Source organism: Sciurus carolinensis, chromosome 4 (assembly GCF_902686445.1).
Source record: "Sciurus carolinensis chromosome 4, mSciCar1.2, whole genome shotgun sequence".
Classification (NCBI taxonomy): domain Eukaryota; kingdom Metazoa; phylum Chordata; class Mammalia; order Rodentia; family Sciuridae; genus Sciurus; species Sciurus carolinensis.
Window position 1 is genome coordinate 124,098,426 of NC_062216.1, and position 20,002 is coordinate 124,118,427.

A 20,002-nucleotide genomic window follows, 5' to 3' on the forward strand; every position below is an offset into this window, starting at 1 on the left:
CAGCAGAGTTGGAGTAGCTACTGGCTGCCTCCCATAGGGCCACGGGTGGAGGTGTGAGGAGGAAGCTGAAGCTGTAACGGAGATCCTTGAAATTAAGAAATGCCAGTACCTAGGAATGTCTGCCTGGGATTGCAGGAACCAATCAGTGACAAGCCAAGAGAGAGGTTATGTGGTCTGTAACCAGCAAAGCCATAGGAGGAGAGCTGCACAAGCCCTTTGGAGAGACCATCATGATGCCATGCGCTCCAGATGCTGGACATGAAACTACAGGACTTGTTAGTCCAGCTGGATTTCAGTCTTGTTTTGGTCCCATCCCCTCTTTCTATGTCCCGTTTCTTCCTTTCATAATGGGAATGTTTACTTTATACCTTTATATATTGGATATATGTAACTTGCTCTTGATTTTTATAGGGGCTCAAGCTGAGAGTTTGCTTTGAGTCTCAAAGGAGACTTTGGACTTGGACTTTTGGGCAATTCTGGAACAATTAAGGCTATGGGGACTCTTGTAAATGGAGTAACTGTTTTTTGCATTGTAAGATGGTCATGAACTTTTGGGAGAGAGGGGCACAATGTTTTATGATTTAGATATAGGTATCTCCCCAAAGCTCATGTGTGAGACAGTGTATGAGAGTTTTGAGGTGAAATGATTGTGTTCTGAGAACATTAACCTAATCAGTGAATTAATCCTCTGATAGGGATTAACTGGGTGATAACTGTAGGCGGACAGGGTGTGACTGGAGGAGGTAGGTCACTGAGGGCAGGCCCTTGGGATTTGTATTTTGTCCATAGAAAAGTAGTTCTCTGCTTCCTGGTGCCATGTTCACACCTGCTTTCCTCTGCCACACACTTCTACCATGATTGTTCTGCCTCACCTCGAGCTATGAGGAATGGAATCAGTTATCTATGGACTGGACTAAGACCTCTGAAATCATGAGCCCCCAAATAAACTTCTCTTCTAATTGTTCTTGTCAGGTCTACTGGTCACAGCAGCGAAAAAACTGACTGAAACATCTTCATTTAAGTAGCTAGTCTGGCCTCAGCAGAAAGGAATATGGAGAATAATTGTAGTTTACCACAAGCTCATCCAAGTATTAGTCGCGATTGCAGTGGCCTTATTAGATAGATGTATTTTTGCTAGAAGAGATAAATATGGTCACAGGTAAATTGTAAACAGCCACAGATTTGGTGAATGTGTTTCCCAATCAGGAAAGCAATTTAGAATCAATTCATGTTCATATAGAACAGATAACAAAAGACATTTGTAGTTTCACCTCAAGATTGTGCTAAATGCCCTATACATAACACAAGGTGACTACGTGCATAATGCAGTTCAAACAGATCTAGAGTGGGTATCCTGCAGAACGTTTGTCCTTCCATCACACTGATGACATTATGCTGATCAGGCAGGATGAACAAGAGGTGACTAGCATGCTGGAAACCTTGATAAGATATATATACTGCAGATGGTGGGAGATGAATCCTATGAAAGAATAAGGACCTGGCACTTTATTAAAGGTTTTTAGGGGTCCCAGCGTGCGAAGACATTGTCTTCAAAATGAAAACAGATTGCTGTATTACTACAGAAAAGGAAGCACAGGGTCTGGTAGAATGACATGAGGGCTGTCAGCTTTGAGTGGGGATGAGAGCAGAAAAGCACTTGATAACAGGCAGATCTGGCTACATAATCTGTGCATCCAGTGTAAAACAAATGCAGGGCCCTTTGTCCAAAGAGCAAGAAAAATGCCACCAACACTGGGCATGGGGGCACATGCCTGTGATCCCAGTGACTTGGGAGGCCAAAGCAGGAGGATCACAAATTCAAGGCCAGACTCAGCAACTTAGTAAGGCCCTAAGCAACTTAATGGACCCGTTTCAAAATAAAAAGTTATGTGTGTGGGTGCACAGTGCTGGGGATGTGGCTCAGTGGTTAAGCCCTTCTGTGTTCAATACCTGGTACCAAAAAGAAAAAAAGAGTTAAAAGATTTCAAGCTTTTATATATTTCAAAGTGCCCATTCATGTACTCTATCAGAGTATCTTCAATTATAGGGAAAAATTAATTTTAAAATACTTTTAGTAATTTGTTAATTCAAAATTTTATATGAAAATATCATTCTTTTCAAATGAGACCATCTTTATATTTCTAAGTCTCTGGATGTATGATATGCCATGTTGCGAAGTTTTCAAAACTCGACTGTAAACACTTTGAAGAATTCTGATAGCTCACTGATATGCTTTATTACAATGTCCATGTGGGCCTTTATTTTGTAATAATTTACTGACACGTGCAGCCTAACCTTTGGTAGTTCCTGTCCCAGCTCTTAGGCCTAGGACTTAAGATTGGTACAAATGTTGCAGAGATGGAACACAGGAAACAGGCAAGCTAGACTCCCACAGCAAGTCCTTTACACAGAGCCCTTTTTCTCTGCCACCCCTATCACCACACCACCAGCACTGCTGCCTCCCTGATGCTCTGTCTCTACCACTACCTGGAGCTGGTCTCCTCCTGGCCCCTGACTGCCCTAGGCATCTTGGGGCAACTGCTTGGTGCCTGGCACTGCCTCCTGTGTCTACTGGCTTGGCTTATCTCTTCTGATCATGCATGTACCTTGTCCTATTGGACTTAAAAAACACAAGTTAAAAGAAAATTATTAATAATTTCAAGATGGTAACAATAGAACATTAAACCAAGTACCGCCGAGAACTTCTGAGAGTTGACATGCCCATGAAGCCTGTCCTGGTAGCAGGTTGAACCTGTGGTGCAAGTCACCCTTCTCTTTGGGCCATTTATTCTGGCATGTGTCAGTAGTGGAAAAAGATGCAAGACAGAGAAAGTCCCAGTAAGAAAATTGCAAGACAGGTCCTTAAGATTTTGGGGAAAGGTAATGCTATCTACAGTAGGAATTACACGCCATTTGAAAAACAGCTCCTGGTGTACTAGGAACTTTAATCCATGAGGTACCAAATGACTATATTTCCTGAAATTCTTATAAGTTGGGTTCTCTTGGATTCAAACAAGTCATAGATGTGGTCAAGACCAGCATTAAGCTTCCTAAGAGGACCATGCGATATTAGAAGACACAAACAAATATTATGAATACATAGTTCAGACTCCTGTATCATTTATCATGGTTATGCCAATACTCCTATCTTACCTCACCCCTAGGGACCAGTATGAAGATGAGGAAGGAAAAAACCAAAGCTTGGTTTATGGGTAGAACAACTTGGTATATGAGTGAAGGTGGAAATGGATGGTGCTGCATTACAGCCTTACTCAGCATTGGTGTAGAATGACAGTGGTGATAAAATCCTCCTAAGGGGCAGAGCTCTGGGTGGGATACCTGATCATCCAGTACATGTGGAAGGAGAAACGGTCTGCAGTTAGAATATATACATGGGCTCATTGGCAGTGCTGCATGGCCTTGGCTGGTTGGTCATAATCCCGGGAAGAAAAGGATCAGAAGACTAGAGATAAAGAGGTTTAGAGTAGTGACGTGGATGGACATATGGAATAGGCACAAAGTGTGAAGCTCTTTGTATCATTTGTTTATGCCCAATGGAAAGCAGTCATGGAAGAGGCACTAAACAACAACTTCGACAAAATAGCTTGCCTAGCCAGACATTGTCAATGGCTATCTGAGTGCTGTCATGCTAGGCACGTCACTTCCTCTTCAAAAAATGTTACTTTAATACAGATATCAGAGGTTTAATTTTCAGCTGATATGCACTGAGCAATCACAACCTTTCTATTATTGTAAAGGTTATATTCCGTCACTTTGAAATGCAGTGTAATAATAATAAAGTGGTAGTCAATAGATATTCAAAGTTCCTATAAATGTCAAATTTTCTGATTTGAAGGGAGCAGTACTGGGGATTGAACTCAGGGGCACTCAACCACATATCCCCAGCCCTATTTTGTATTTTATTTAGAGACAGGGTCTCACTGAGTTGCTTAGTGCCTTGCTTTTGCTGAGGCTGGCTTTGAACACATGATCCTGCTGCCTTGAGCTCCAGAGTCACTGAAATTACAGGAATGTGCCACCATGCCTGGCCCTGTTTGATGACTTTTAAAAGTACTAAAAACCTTTACCTCTCATTCCATCCTTTTGAAAAGTAAAAGGAAATAAAAGGAAAAATGTTTTATTTGAAAAATATTCCTCATGTGTAGTTAATGAATTGAAAATACAGACTGCATTTTATTCCAAGCATATAAGTCAGTTATAAATGAAAAAATTAAAGAGCAAAATTGAGTTCCCATGAGGATGAATCAAAACCCAGCAATAACCTTTTGTACTTTTCTTCTGACTCAGGGAATGAGTAATCCCTGAAAGATTAGAGTAAAAGGTTAACTGCTGGGTATTAGAAACCGCCTATCCCAGGAATAATCATAACTTTCCTCACAGCAATGCAGACTTTACGTGTGTATTTTCACATGCTAACAAAAATTGTAAAAATGTTGTGAGTTTTGTGAAGGTGAAATTATGGATATCTGAAGATTATGGTGAGACTTTGTTACAGGTTTGGAAAATGAATGGTCATAATATATAGATTGTACTCTGATTTTATATAAGTTGCATTCTAGCAAATCGAACTGAGGGATAGGTGCTTTTTAGTTCCTTATAATTATAGTGCAGTATTGGACTTTGTATCCCAGGTATATCTGATATAAAATTATTAGAACAATTATATATGAAAACAAAATTTCCAAATTAAAATACTAATTATTATTAGCAGTATAATTATCATGGTACATTTCATTTTAGCTATTAGTCTTATAATAACAATTAGTTTGATAGTCATATTCTATCAGACTAATGGTTTCCTTATATCCAAGAGTAAGCTTTAGAACTTCAGGGTTCTGGGCTGGGGAGATAGCTCAGTTGGTAGAGTGCTTGCCTTGCAAGCACAAGGCCCTGGGTTTGATCCCTAGCACCGCCAAAAAAAAAAGAACTTCAGGGTTCTTATTTGGGGACTTCCAGTCACCTGGCAGTAATAATGTGGGGTGCCAACACTATGTACAGGATTCTCTTTAATGGAACTCACTTTTCTCAGAAAGGTAGGCAATTGGCTGGTATTTTCTCTAGTTTTTATTTTATTCACTCAATTCAGAAAATATTCATTAACCACCTATAATGTGCCAGGGACTACTCTAAGTGGTGAGCATATGTCAATAAACAAAATTGACCAAAATTCATGCCCTCAGAAGCCTATATATTTATGGCAGAAGTCAGATAATAAATCTGTGGTTAGGAGCATGATGAGTATTATGGAAAAAGAGAACAAAGAAGGGAAATAGGGAATGCTGGGGGATCGGCAGCTGCAATAGAGTAGTCAGGGAGGGGACCCACTGAGGACATTTAAGCAGACACCTAACCAGGGTAAGAAAGGAGTTATGTGGATATCTGTGGGTAAGTACAGTGACCTTGAGCCAGTTTGCCTTCTTAGTTTTTAGTTTACCAGTTTCCTCTTTACTAGTAATTTGATAACAATGGAGAATGGGAAATAATTTTGAAGTGTTGATTAACTTAGAAATTGGAATGTTAATAACCTACTGTTTTCTTAGCTTCTTTTTTCACTCTGCAGCTCACTTTGAGTTTCTTTATTATATAGTTCCTAGTGGAAAAACCCTAAATAATAATAGGGAAGACTGGTAGTCAACAACATATCTCTTTGTGGGAGGAGATAAAAAGGGCTGGGAAGTCAATGAAAAACAGATCCAATTTCATGTTTGCCCCTATGAAAGTCCTGCTTGTTGCAAACTTTGGCCTATGAAGAGGCTCTCAGTACTCACTCAATACCAGGGACAATGGGGGGCGGGGGAGAAGAAATTCAAAAACAAAACAACAGCAACATAATAAATACACTCCCTCCATTTCATACATTTAATATTATATGCTAGCAGAAGTTCATATGTTGCAAAGACCATAAAAATATTTCCAGTATAATTTTAAATTTTAGGTATCTAAGAGGAAAAGTCACAAAGCTTCTGTTTTCCTTATATTAATTCCAATTTCAAAAAGGGTCCTATTTATTGTGGTGGTGGTGACAAGGGACACCACGTTTCTATTTATAGGTTCAGGTTCTCTTATGAAAATGCCTTTAAATATAAAAAGTGTGCTGAACACATGGAAAGCATCACTGTTGTTCACTGGGTGTGTTGTTCCCTCTTAGGAGGATGCCAAAATATTTAAACAGTATTAGACTAACAAGTACTCTTCCATAATAAAAGCCAGGCACTTCAAGCTTCAAGTTCAAGTTATTCTTTGTGAATGGGCAAGTTATTTAGCCTCTCTTTCTCTCAGCTCCCTCATCTGAAAAGAGAGATTAAAGTAGTGCTTACCTGCTTTATAGTATTAAAGTGTAGATTAAATGGAATAATTCAGTAAATCACTAAGAACAGTACCTGGTGTGCAAAAAAATGCTAACAATGTTGATGATTGTTAAATTTATAAAAACGTCTAAGGTGGAGGGGGCACCTCAAGTATATTCTGAGCTCTAGTGTAAAGACATCTTTCATAGGCTTAATTTTACTGTCAAAACCAGTTCCCTCAATTTATTAGTTCGATCATCTCTTGACTACTTATTAAATCCTCATTCTGTCCTATGTCTTGTGTTAGGGAATCAGTTGGTGTTAATCCATTTACTTTGTTTTTCACTGGAAGAAAAAATTTCTCAGCGTTATTAAATCCCAAGCATATACCAGGTGTTCAGAGTTTTGGAAAGGTTTTTGTCAAAAACTAAAGTAGAACGCCTTCAAAGGCTCTCAGATCGTGTGGGAAGGTGAGAAGGCCTGGGCATTGTGCCCGTGCATGTGAAGAAGGAGTTTCTAACCTCGGCCTGCCTACTGGCGCTTAAAACCCTCCCGGGCATTATATCTAGCTGGTGGCTCAATAGGATGCAAGAGTTGCCCTCAATTTGAGTTAAATCACGTGCTTAAAAGTGAAGGTTGCAGCGGCCAGAGCGCCCATCCCCCTTCGGGCTGACGGCTTCATCCTGATCCGGCTCTGGCCATATCCTGCTCCTTGACTTTCATCAGAGAGCGCTCTCGGCCAAGTGGGGCCTCACCGGTAGCAGGTGTCCCCAGGTAGCCCAGCGCGTGGCGGTCCCCCTTTGGCTGAGGCCGCAGCCCAGCTGAGCAGATTCGGGGGGGACCCAGGGGGGAAGGTCTGGGAACCTCGGGGATTCGGAGCCCGCTGGCGCTTCGCCGGGCCCAGGGCTCCCCCGGCGGGGACGAGGTCCACCTCCTCCCGGAACTGGCCGGCGCCGCGAGGCGGGACCAGCGGTAGTGCCGGGCTGCGGAGCGCCAGGGGCCATGGAGGTCCTTCCCGTCGCCGGGGGCCGGACGGGGCTCCCAGAGCTGGAGTTCCGCGGCGGCGGCGAGGCGAGGCTGGAGCACGCAGTGGAGGAAGCAGTTCCTGGAGTGGCCCGAACTGCACCTCAGCCGAGGGTGGCGGAGCGGCCGCCGGGTTCCCGGGGCTCGTGGGAAGGCGAGGAGGAACCGGAGCCCGAGCCGGGCCAGCAACCCGGCGGCCGCACCAGCCGCACGGCGTCCCTGGTGAGCGGCTTGCTCACCGAGCTATACAGCTGCACGGAGGAGGAAGAGGTGGCTGGAGGGAGTCGCGGGCTGGGGGGCCGGCAGCGGCGCCGCGACAGCCTGGACAGCTCCACCGAGGCCTCGGGCTCCGACGTGTTCCTGGGCGCGCGCGGCGCCGGCGACTCCCGCGTGCTGCAGGAGCTGCAGGAACGGCCGAGTCAGCGGCTCCAGATCCAGTACCTGCGGCAGAAAGGTGAGGGAAAGGGGGAGCCGCACTCCTGCGCGCACCTGAACGCATCGGCCAAGCGCTCAGTTACTAAGTTTGGGAAATCCCCTTGATCTGACTCTGGTACCCACATTGGCACATATTCATGACCACACTGTTTTTATGCCCCTTCTCCCATCCTCTCTCCAGGTTTCCCTTAGAGCATCAGTTGTTGAAATGGTCGGGTCTCTCCTCCCACTTTCCCCCAAGTGTTTGTGGAGGCCCAAGGGAAGAGTCAGCCCGGATCCTACTTTCCACTGAACAGCTGTTAGGAACTGGTTTGGAGTTTCTGATATGTATACCTGAAGTTACCTAGAGGACGCTGGGAGAACAGAGTTGACTCTTAGGGATTTTTTTTTTTTTTTTTTTTTTTTAAGTTCGCTTTCCCTAGCCACATTACTTAGTGTTTAACTAGTGAGGCAGAATAATTCGATAATGTGGTTTCAAAGCAAAGCGTGCGAATTCCATTTCTGCCAGCACGCAAGGTTCCAAGCTGCTCACTAGGTGTTTTGTTCTGTTCACCCTGGCGGATTAGTGGAGTCCTGCAGCAATGGCTTCATTACAGAATTTAACTGCTGGTACCTACAGTTGGCATGGAGAGGTTGATCCCACAGAATGGCCTTGGCTTCATGGGAGGAAAGGCTAATTTGGTGTTTCTTTTGTTATCAAACTCTGAGGATCGTGTCCTGTTGAGCTTTTTTCTCAACTGTTACAATAGCTGGCCTTTCAAGCACTAACAGTTATTACAGATATCCTTTTGTGTAGATTAATAAGACCTCAATTTGCAATTTAGTGAGATGTGTAAAACAGAAGCTAAAACACTATAACATTTCTTGGAAGTAACGTCCTTGTACTAAATTAGCAGGGGAGGGATGAAAGAGCACTATATGATGCGCTCCTATTTTCTCATTACAAAAATCAGTCTAGCTAGTTCCAGGAAAAACAAACAAACAATAAATCTGTCTGCTTTCTCAAACCCGTGAAAACAGCTTTCAGCTTCCTCTTTTGACTTCCTAGTGAAGATATTTTTCCCAGCTAATTGTTGCAAATGGCTTCCACCTTCCTCCCCCTACATGGGACTCTGGCTGAAGTTATGCCTTTTCATTTTATACACTTATTTGGCAGTTCTTAGAGTATGTGTTGATGCCAAAAGTTCTGTAGGGAATAACTTTTCAGATTCCAACACAATCAATTTTGAAGAATTATGATTTGGCTTTCTCTTTTTACAAGACTTCACTTTTAATTACTGAGGGAGTTTTGGGGATTAGTAATTTCCTTTTGGAAGAGGAGAATTGCAAACTAAAGTTTAAAAGAGAGGTAAATGGTACAGCTTTGCAAATCGACTTCAGATGAATGACCTCTCTACTAATCATTCACAAGACCTGTATGGGTCTGTTTTGCCCCAATTTCAGTCTTATTATGTGTCTAGTTCCCTGCTAATCCTTTCTTTTCTTGTAGTCAGCCCTATTAGGATGAACAAGATGGTCATTTTTTAATGGTACACATTTTCTGTTAATAAACATCATTAGAATGCAAGATTTCAGAATCAGGTGATGGATACAGCTGTCTGCTTAAATAATACTACGTATTAAGTCATGTGATTCTTCTTTAAGGGTCAAGTAGTAAGTGGCATACACCTCTAACCCCAGTGACTCAAGAGGCTGAGGTAGGAGGATCACAAGTTTGAGGCCAGCCTCAGAAATTTGGTAAGGTCCTAAGCAACTTAGCCAGACACTGTTGCAAAATAAATAATGAAATGAACTAGTAATAAACTACATTTAGTAAGAGTCTCTATAAGGCAGATTATATCAATAGTGTAGATGAATTCACTTGTCTCACTGTTAGGAATTTTGTTGTAGCACCACTGTAGCACCTCTGTAGATATTTAACATGTGTGGGCTCTTTCTTTAGGTGAGGTACCAAATGGTTTCTCAGGAAATCTGGTCTCCGAGTGTTCCCGTGGTCGAGGGGATGAACTGTGGAGTTAGCTCCTGCATTGATATCTCACCACTGTTCTTTTCCAGCTGTGTGACCTTGTGCAAGCTATTTAACCTCTGTCTCTCTCATTTTCTTGTAAATAGGGATGATAATAATAAGTTAGAGGGCAGTGGTAAGAATTATGTAAGTAAATAAGTGTAAAGTGCTCAATAAATGCTAGAGATTATTTTTATTGTCATATACACTAGAATTCCTTAGAGAGGAAATTGATCACAATTGACGTTTTTCTCAGTTTGTCCTTACTTAACACTGTGGAAGGGGCAGTGGCTGGTGTTGGGCATTCAAAGATATAGACCCACTTCTGTCTCTGGAATGTTTTTATGCTAGCAGATATTGCTGGAGAAGACATTTCCACACTGAACTCTGAAAATTCTTCTCATAAACAGTGCATATAATTCAGAGTATGACAGAGCCATAGATACCTAGCAGTTACTGGAAATGAGATAGGGTTTTCCCATTATCTCATGCTTTTGTGAATGTTAGTTTTAAGAATGGAGACTAATCCTGTAATTCCAGCCACACAGGAGGCTGAAGTAGGAGGATCGCTAGTTCAGGGTCAGTTTCTGCAATTTAGAGAGGACCTAAACAACTTAGTGGGGCCCTAAGCAATTTAGCAAGACCCTATCTCAAAAAAAAAAAAAAAAAAAAAAAGACTGGGGATGTAACTCAGTGGTAAAGTGTCCTAGGTTCAAGCCCCTGTATGTAGACTTATCCTAATTTGTCTGTTAAAAGGAAATATATTTTCTATTATATATCAAAAATTACCAAGTCTCTAAAAATGAAATATTATACCTGATAGGCTATTTGAAGACTGTATGTTTAACATAAAACTAGTATCACTACTTTCATCTACATTGCAAAATGTGGGAAAATTATTTATAAGGATGATAATTTACAAGGATGAGTACTTTAAAAAAACATTTTTAGTCGGCAGCTAAGTTAGTCATTAATGTAAAGAACTAAAAGAGATTCATATCGTACAGGCTTACCACCTGAGCACTTTTACTGATGCGAAAAATGTACATTCCAACTGGGCACAGTGGCTTAGGAGGCTGAGGCAGGAGGATCTTGAGTTCAAAACCAGGCCCTGAGCAACTTACTGAGACCCTGTATCTAAATAAAATTTAAAAAGGGATGGGGATCTGGCTCAGTTGGTTGAGTGTCCTGGGTTCAGTCCCCAGCACCGAAACAAAACAAAACAAAACCAAGAATCTTTGTTTATATGCTACAGTAGCCTCAAGGGTTAAATTCACAGCATTTATCTCATGAACGGAACAGGAGATGAATAAGTGACTTTTTTGAGGAATATCTTAGCTGAATGTGTAGCTGTAATCTTGGTGAGAACCTAGAATTAGTTGGCTTAAGTGAATGTTCTAGATATTTATCTGTTAACTCGTATCACATTGAGATTTGTATTCCTCTCAAAGTATTTATTGTTCTCTTTTTATTTTTATTTCCTTATAGACCCTAATGAACTGAAGGCAATCCTTCAGGAGCTAAAGTACAGAATTGGCATTCAGTCAGCCAAGTTACTTCGGCAACTGAAGCAGAAAGATAGGCTTCTGCATAAAGTACAGAGGAACTGTGATGTGGTGACTGCCTGCCTGCAGGCTGTGTCGCAGAAGAGAAGTAAGTACTGGAGAGGGGCAATAGGCATTGTGTGTTTGAATGATTTGAAAAATTCTGTGTGGGCATTCATACCCTGGAACTAAGAATCATGAGTAACTCAGCTTTTTCTTTTTCTTTTTTTTTTTCCAGTTCAAATGAATACTTCAGGTTTAAAGATACAACCTTAGTTTTATTATTACAGACTTGAGGTAGTGCTTCACTTTGACAATGGTTATTTTTACTCAATGCTAAATAATAACAAAAATCTCTGTTTTTCACATAGACATAAACTAAAAGCCCTCCCTGTCCTCTTTATCTCTGTATTGCTCCAATAAGTGAATTAGACAATTGACCTAAACAAGGAGACTCTTGTGAAAAACAGGATCTTAAAACTTGCTCTGAAATCTGAAAAGAACAAAACATTTTAACAAATGAAACGGGTCTCTTGGGTAATTCTCTTATAACTTGTAGCTGCATGGCTTGTTAATTGAGTTAAAAATAGTTGAATTAGTTGATCCATCATAGTACTAGATGTGAAAGCTTGTGAATTAATTTAATTTTCCATGCAATAGTTTTACATTTTATTCTGCTAACATTTCCCTGTTTTTGTTTTACATTTTTTGTTAACATGCAGCACGGCAGAACAGTATGTTCAGGTATGGTAAATATAGGCACTGATGGTATGTTTTGATAAAATGCCTGTGGCGATTTTTCAGGTGCATGTGCAAATTGCCTTTTCTTGCTTGTTTATTCTGTCACATTTATATTCAAAGTAGCACATCCCAGAGTTTTTTAAAAAAAAATTCTCAATTTCTTTTAATGAAACAATTTTTGGGCTTGATTAGTTTCAGATAAAAAAACTAATGGCTTAAATACATTGTCATGCTTGTTACTAAAAGAAAATCCTGTGTTTTCTTGCTCCTCTTTTTATTATATTGCTGTTTGTTGTCCCCAAACTATAAAGGTTTCTCTTAATGTGTGTTAAACAGAATGCTATTTGGTTATCATAATAATGCCACTATGGTCCATACTAAGTGGGAATGTGATTGAAAAGACTGGATTTGAACAGGGTTTTGTCCTGAGTCAGACCCTGTTCTGAAATAACTAGAGAAGGAAGAAGGGCATGTGTGTGGTGGCGGGGGAGGTTATGTGCACGTGTGCATGCATCTGTACTACCTACAACAAATTGGCATGTTGTAAGTCTATGATAGGGGCTGGAGTTGTGGCTCAGTGGTAGAGCGCTTGCCTAGCATTTGTGAGGCACTGGGTTTGATTCTCAGCACCACATATAAAGAAATGAATAAAATAAAGGACTATCAACATCTAAAAGATATTAAAAAATAAGCATATAATTTTTCATAGATTCTGATTGATCCAGAAGTGTCAAGTAAAAATTATTTTCCCCTTCTATTATAAGATATCTTTATTTTGATTTTTCTCCTTTCAACTGTGTTTCCATCTACCTATTATTGTTGGTACCAGAAGTTAAGAGCATAAATTGGTAAATGCATGGATATACCCCTGCATTCCTCCTCCCACCAGGGATTGACCCCAAAGCTTCGCACATGCTAGGCAAGTGCTCTACCACTAAGATACATATCCAGACCTTTTAAAAAGAAATTTTAACTTTGAAGCAGGGTTTCCTGAAGTTGCCCAGACTGATCTTGAGTTTTCAATAGTCCTCCAGCCTCAGCCTCCCTATTATAGGCATGAGCCACTGTGCCCAGCAGTACATGGAATTTTAGTGTGTGGTAAAGTAAAAGAAAAGATGGAGCAGGTGTCAGGACACAGAGAGAAACATTGGTTAGCACAGGGGCACAAGTGGGTGGGTTGTATTTGTAGTTACTAGGGACTAATAATCATTTGGAATTTAAATTACTTGATTGATAGACTGGCAGTTATGTCCTTTATGGCAAATGTGCCCACAAGTACCCAGCCTAATTTGTGACTCGGTGAATGCATCCTTCCTATGTATTTTAGAGTTTGTCTCTTCAGTTTCAGCCAGGATTTTGCATTTCAGAGAATACGGGGTTATCTGGTTCCTTTCCTTGAGAGCTTACTTCTCACCTTTGTAGTATGACTATTAAATGGAACAGTGTTTTTTGTTGAGCAATAACTGCATTAAAATTATTGTCATTATAAGATAATGTACTTAATGTAGACAGTTAGAATTCTGAGTAATGATTTTTTTATCAATTTTTAGAACTACAGAGATTAGATGTTTTGTGACTAAATGCTTACTTCCATTTTAGCTCTTCCTGAAAATCAGTTAATAAATACATTTAACTAGAGTTCTAAAGAGTTGAGATTTCACTATATATTGAATATTATAGTGATTGGCAGTGCTGTATTCAAATAGAACATGTTATGTTGGCTTATTTGTTTTTAATATGCAAACGTCCAGATAATTTCCATTTCTGCCTCCATATAGATTTAAGGCTTATAATTCTTTGTAAAAGTGATTTTTTTTTCCTACCATAGAATGCTGCAGAATAAAAAATTTTGTCTATTAAAATGGGTTATTTCTCATTAATACATCAAAGAGAACATAATAATTTTGAAACAAGAATCAGAAGTAAATGTGCATTATGAATCAAAATGACTAGATCATTTTTATTTCTAACACAAATGATATAACTGCTTAGACTTTATGATTTCTTATGCCAAGCCTCATGGTAGCATCTCTTTGTTTTAAAATTGGAGTGGGCATAAAAAAAGCAGGATCAATATTTATCTTATAGAAAAGCACGTTTCTCCCCCATATTCATGTAAGGAAAATTGTTGGCATAACCAACTTACTATTAATAATAAAACTTAAAAGAACAGCAGCTGTTAAATAATAGCTTCGTGTTAAATACATGCTTCATGCCAAATTATTGCTTTTTTATTTCTCACAGCGACTCCAAAAGCATGTATCTTTAGGCACATTTTATTAGGACACCGAGATTCAGGAAGTTTAAGTAATTTGCCTAAGATCACACAGCTAATAAGTGACTGAGAAAGAATTTAAAGACAGAAGTCTTGAAATTAATGTGGAAAGAAAAGAAGAAGGAAAAAAAAGTCTAAAAGTCTACATTTTCCAACCATGAACTGTGACATAAGAGTGTTCTAGATTTTCTTAATAAATAGATAGGTAACTCTATAATATTATTGGAATGTTGCTGAGCTATAAGAAATTTGTAACTTGCAAAGGACACAATAAAGAGTTTCAGGTTTGTTAGAATGTGCTGCCTCAGCATAGTTTGCATATGAAATTAGTGCTTTATCTTTACTTGTCTAAATGGATTATGCTGAACAATTTTGATGTTAAGATTTTTATGTGGTTTGCTTAACCTGTTTTTCCTGAAAGTAGATGGAGATCATTTTAGTTATTAGCATTTCATCGTTTTATAATTTTCTGCCTTGGTGTTGTAAATGTTTAATTTATGCTGGTTGAGTTTGTGAAATTGTATTATAAATGAAAAAATAAAATCTAGCTGGCACTTAAATCATGATAAGAGAAAACACAAACAACATGTGAATATACATGGAAATATTATCTTTGTTTTAGCTTTGCCAATAAATACAGGAATTTTAGACAGTTTACAACCCCATTGTATTAATGCATCTTCCCTGGCATCATGAATTTCACTATCTATTATAAATGCCTAGCAGAGACTCATACCTCGTCAGGTAGAGCCTTCTATTTTTCCTTTCCTGTGTCTGTCTTCTCTACGATAATAATTTGCCTTCTGCGGAAGGACATGGTGTTAGTGGAGCCCTGAGTTTGGCACAGAAAGTCAACATTTTCCACTAAAAATCAGGTTTCTCTCTCTGTATTTTTAAGTTTTAAAAGTAATATACTCAACCAACAATTTTCTACTAGGTATCTACTGAAGAGAATTGAAAACACGTGTTCCCCAAAAAACTTGCACACAAATGTTATATTAATTATTCATAATTACCAAAAAAGTGGAAACAACCCAAATATCTTTCAAATACCAAATGTGGTATTATCCATACAATGGAATCTTTCTAAGCCATAAAAAGGAGTGAAGTACTGATTTATGTCACAACATAGATAAACCTTGAAAACATTATTCTAAGTGAAAGAAGCCAGACGCATAAATGTACATATTCTATAATTCCATTTGAAATGGTCAGAGTAGGCCAATCCTTAAGACAAAGTGGATTAGTGGTTAGAAAGAGTGGAATAGAGTAGAATAGACAGTGACTGCTAATGGTCTTTCTTTTTCTTTCTTTCTCCCTCTCCCTCCTTCCCTCTTCCCCTCCCTCCCTCCCTCCCTCCCTTCCTTCCTTCCTTCTTCCTTTTACTGGTGATTTAATTCAGGGTTGTTTTACCACTGAGTATATCCCCAGCCCTTTTTATTTGTTATTTTGAAACAAGGTCTTGCTAAGTTGCTTAGAGCCTCGCTAAAGTGCTAAGTTGCTGAGGCTGGCCTTGTACTTGCAATCCTCCTGCCTCAGCCTCTTGAGTTGTTGAGATTACAGGTGTGTGCTACTGTGCCCAGCTAGATTTCTTATTGGGGTGATGAAATTGTTCTGGAATTAGATAGTGTTGATAGTTACACAATTTTGTGTATATCACCAATATGTATAGTCAAAAAGGATGAATTTTATAGTATGTGAATTACATCTTAATAAGTGTTCAAATTTAATATACTCTTGGAGACTTTGAAACATAGAGAAATGTAAGAGGAAAGAAATTATTTTCTTAAGACAGTACCTTTGTATTTTAGAATATTTATTCAAGTGAGTTTTTTTATGTGCAGTTTTCCCAAAGTCATTGTGATATACAACATTTCTGAATCTTTCCTTTTTCTTGTAACATATCATAAACTAATGCCATTGGTATAAATTATTCATAAACATAATTTTTAATGGCAAGTGCACTGCTTTTCAGTCTCCCATTTTGCTTCAATTGAAGCAAAATTGAAATATTGAAGAAATTTCTTTCAGTTGTGAATGCAGAAATACAACTCAAATTGATTTAAGTTAAAAGGGAAATTGATTGGCATACTTAAAGTCCAGGGATGTGATTTTGGGTGTTGCTAAACTGGATCTAGGTGTTCAAAGAGGATCTTTGAGAATATGACTTCATCTCCTGGCTGTGCTTGCCTGGGTGCTGCAAAAGCCAACATGGCGGCAGCAGATCCAGTTCAGCAGCTCTACCTGAAAGAACAGATTTCTTTTTCATAGGTCCAGAAAGTCCCATAATTCACTTTCCTCAGCCTTCCTGGATTCCATGATCACTAGGAATCAATAAATAACTTCTTATTTGTGCTTACAAGAAAGTGATGAGAGGGGTCAGGGGTAGGAAATATGGTGGAATGAGACAGACATCATTATCCTATTTACATGTATGATTACATGAATAGTATGAATCTACATCGTGCACAACCATAGGAATGAAAAGTTGTACCCCATTTGTGTACAGTGAATCAAAATGCAGTCTGTAAAAATAAAAAAAAAAAAAAGAAAGTGATAAGTGCTAGAGAAGAAAAGGAGTGGTTTGGTGTTACAGTCTTTTGGATTTTAACTATTTTATTACACATGTGGTGGCTGTGTCATTTTCTTTTTTCTGATTAATAATGTGGTTCAGCTCCTCTTTATATGTTTATTGGCTATTTTTTGTGAGGTGCCTGTTTCTCTCTAGAATTGTCTTTTTTAAATAGATTTGTTGGAGTTTTTTTTATGTATTCTGAATGAGTCTTTGTCTTTTTCTATGTTGAAAATACCTCATCCCCCTTCTTTTGACCCGCCTTTTCACTCTGTTGAGTGGCATTTAGTGAGCAGCAGTTCTTTATTTCTATATTATTCCATTTGACAGTCTTAGGTGTTTACAGGCAGATTCCATGTACACTCCATGGAGTCCCTCGATCAGTAGGGCCTCGTCCTTGGTTCGATGCTTTGCTATTGCTGTCTTGATATTCTTAACTTTTTGAACAGGTGGCTCCACAAATTCTATAGCCAGCCCTGCATTTACAGTTAGTGTGTTTTCCATGAAGTTTAAGAAATCTTTAATTTTTTTACCCCAAACTCATGAAGTTATATTAGTCTCTAGAAGCTTCATTTTTTAATTTAATTTTATTTTTTTGCAGTGCTGAGAATTGAACTCAGAGCCTTAAGCTTGCTAACCAGGTGCTCAATCACTGAGCTGCATCCCCAGCTTAGAAACTTTCCTATTTTGTTTTCAGATAGAGATCTAATCTCCCCTGGAATTGATTCATTTTATTTTTGCGATGTGACATAGGACTCAAATTTCATATTTGTCCATGTGGATATTTAAGTGACCCAGCCCTGTGTATTGGAGAGAACATCTTTTAACATGGCTCTGGGATGTCATCTTTGTGTAAAATCAGGTGTCTACATGTGCGTGGATCTGCTTCTGGGCTCTTATTCTCCTTTTTAAAAAAAATTGTTTATCTCCGAGCCAATACAGCACTGTTTTCAATATTGTATTTTATAATAACCTTAATATCTGAAATTGTATGTCCTCACACCTTGTTCTTCTTCAAGACTGTTTTGGCTATTCTTGGCTCTTTGGGAAGAATTGCCATCTTTACAATGTTGGATCTTTCAATCCATAAATATGGCCCATTCCTCTAGCAGTATTTTAAAATTTATTTTAATAAAACTTTATAGTTTTCTATTTATAAGTGCCTATAAAGATGTATGTTTAAATTTATTCTTAGGTAGTTGATGTTTCTTGGCGCTATTTTAAATTGGAGACTTAAAAAATTCATTTCCTTACTTTTGCTGGTATGTAGAAATATAGTTTTCTGTATATTGACTTGGTGGTATCCAGTAATCTTACTTTTTCTTTTGTTGATTCCAATAATACTCCTGTAAATTATTTTGTATATTTATCTTATGTGAATACTGTTGGTTTTATAAAAGTTTCCTTTACTACTCTTTTCATTTCTTGTGTTTTTTTTTAACTTTTTACCTTTTTTATACCTCATTTTTTAATTCTTACGTGGTGCTGAGGATTGAACCAGTGCCTCACATGTGCTAGGCAAGTGCTGTACCACTGAGCTACAACCCAGGCCCTCATTTCTTGTTTTTGCCTTGTGAATTGTCTGGGACCTCCAGTAGAATATCAAATAACAATAGTGATAATACGGTGGAAATTTTCTCCTCATGTTCAACCTCAGAAGGAAAGCTTTCTTTTCTTTTCACCAATAAGTACAATGTTTGTGAAAGTTTTCTGTATAACTCTTTTATCAAATTAAGGACATTCTTTTGTCCAATTTGCTAAGATGTTGAACTTCATCACATATTTTATCTGCTGTATTGAAATGAGATGTTGAATTTTATAAATTCTTTAACATGTTGAATGTTACAGCAGTCTTTCATTTCTGGAAAAATTTTAACATGGTCCTGTTGTATTCTTTATATATTCGTTGACTGGGTCCAGTTTGCTAATATTCTCGTTATGATGTTTGCATCTATGTATGACTGACTTATAATTCTCATTCTTGTAATGTTCTTATCAGATTTTGAGAGAAAGAAAAAGTTTTAAAGTTTGTCTTTCCATTCTCTGGAAGAGATTGTGTAAGACTGGTATTATCTCTCTCATAAATATTTGATTGAATTCACTGGTAAACGCATTTGGGCCTGAAATTTTCTTTATAGAAAGATTTGTGACTATGAACCTAACTTTCAAAATAATTATTGAGTGCTTTGTATTTTCTGTTTCTTCTTATATTAACTTTAGTAAATTATGTAGAATTTTTTCACTTTTGTAGGCATAAAATTGTTAAGAATATTTTTGGGGGTGCTGGAGATGTTGTTCGGTGTATAAAGGTGTATGAGGTCCTGGGTTCAGTTCCCAGCACACACACACACACAAAGAGTTTTTTGTTTTGTTTTGTTTTTTTATAGAATGTATCATCATAAGGAAGAACATTTAATTTATTCATTTTTATTTTAAAGAATAAATAGCTGGGGAACTGGGGTTGTGGCTCAGTGGTAGAGTGCTTGCCTAGCATGTGTAAGGCACTGGGTTCGATCCTCAGCACCACATAAAAATGAACAAATAAAATAAAGGTATTGTGTCTATTAAAAAAACTTACCAATTAGAACAAATAAAAAAGGTAATAAAAAAACTTAAAAAAAATAAAGAATAAATAGCCTGGGGGGGGTGGCACCATCCAGCCCTCCCAATGACTTGGGAGGCTGAGGCAGGAGGATTGCAAGTTCAAAGCCAAACAGAATAAAGTCCTATGTATGTGGATATTTACTTATCAAGCTTGAGTAACAGATACCACTGCACAATGAAGAGTCAGCTCCTGAATGCTGCTCTTTGGGTAAAATCTCTCCCCCACATTTGTGTTAACATTTCTTTGCTTTTCTTTATATTTTCCCCACTTGTTTTATATGTTCCCAAGCAACATATGGTTCTGAAAAACTGAGTAGCAAGCCCAAGTCTAGTTGTGTAGCGGGTAATGTTGCTTTCTTAGATAAAAGCTCACGGAAGGTAAAGCAGGGGTCCCTGTCTAAGGTTGGGTTCTCCTGAGAATTCACAGGAGTCCTTTCTGGGGAAGTCCGAGGGCAAGGTTGTGAATGAGTCCTGTGACCTCTGTCAGGCTGTCAC

At 38.7% G+C, this 20,002-nt stretch overlaps 1 protein-coding gene across 3 annotated transcripts in view; it reads left to right on the forward strand.

Annotated features, from left to right (window-relative positions):
• Tbc1d30 (TBC1 domain family member 30) overlaps positions 1-20,002 on the forward strand; it is a 102,578-nt gene that overhangs the window by 13,089 nt on the left and 69,487 nt on the right. For 2 of the 3 annotated variants that reach the window (XM_047551544.1, XM_047551545.1), the window contains exons 1-2: positions 7,076-7,785; positions 11,260-11,424. In XM_047551544.1, the coding sequence (XP_047407500.1) occupies positions 7,311-7,785; positions 11,260-11,424 (640 nt within the window). In that variant the 5' untranslated portion in view covers positions 7,076-7,310. Of the gene's footprint in view, positions 1-7,075; positions 7,786-11,259; positions 11,425-20,002 lie in introns of those variants that run through there. The other variant, XM_047551546.1, reaches the window with a different exon arrangement.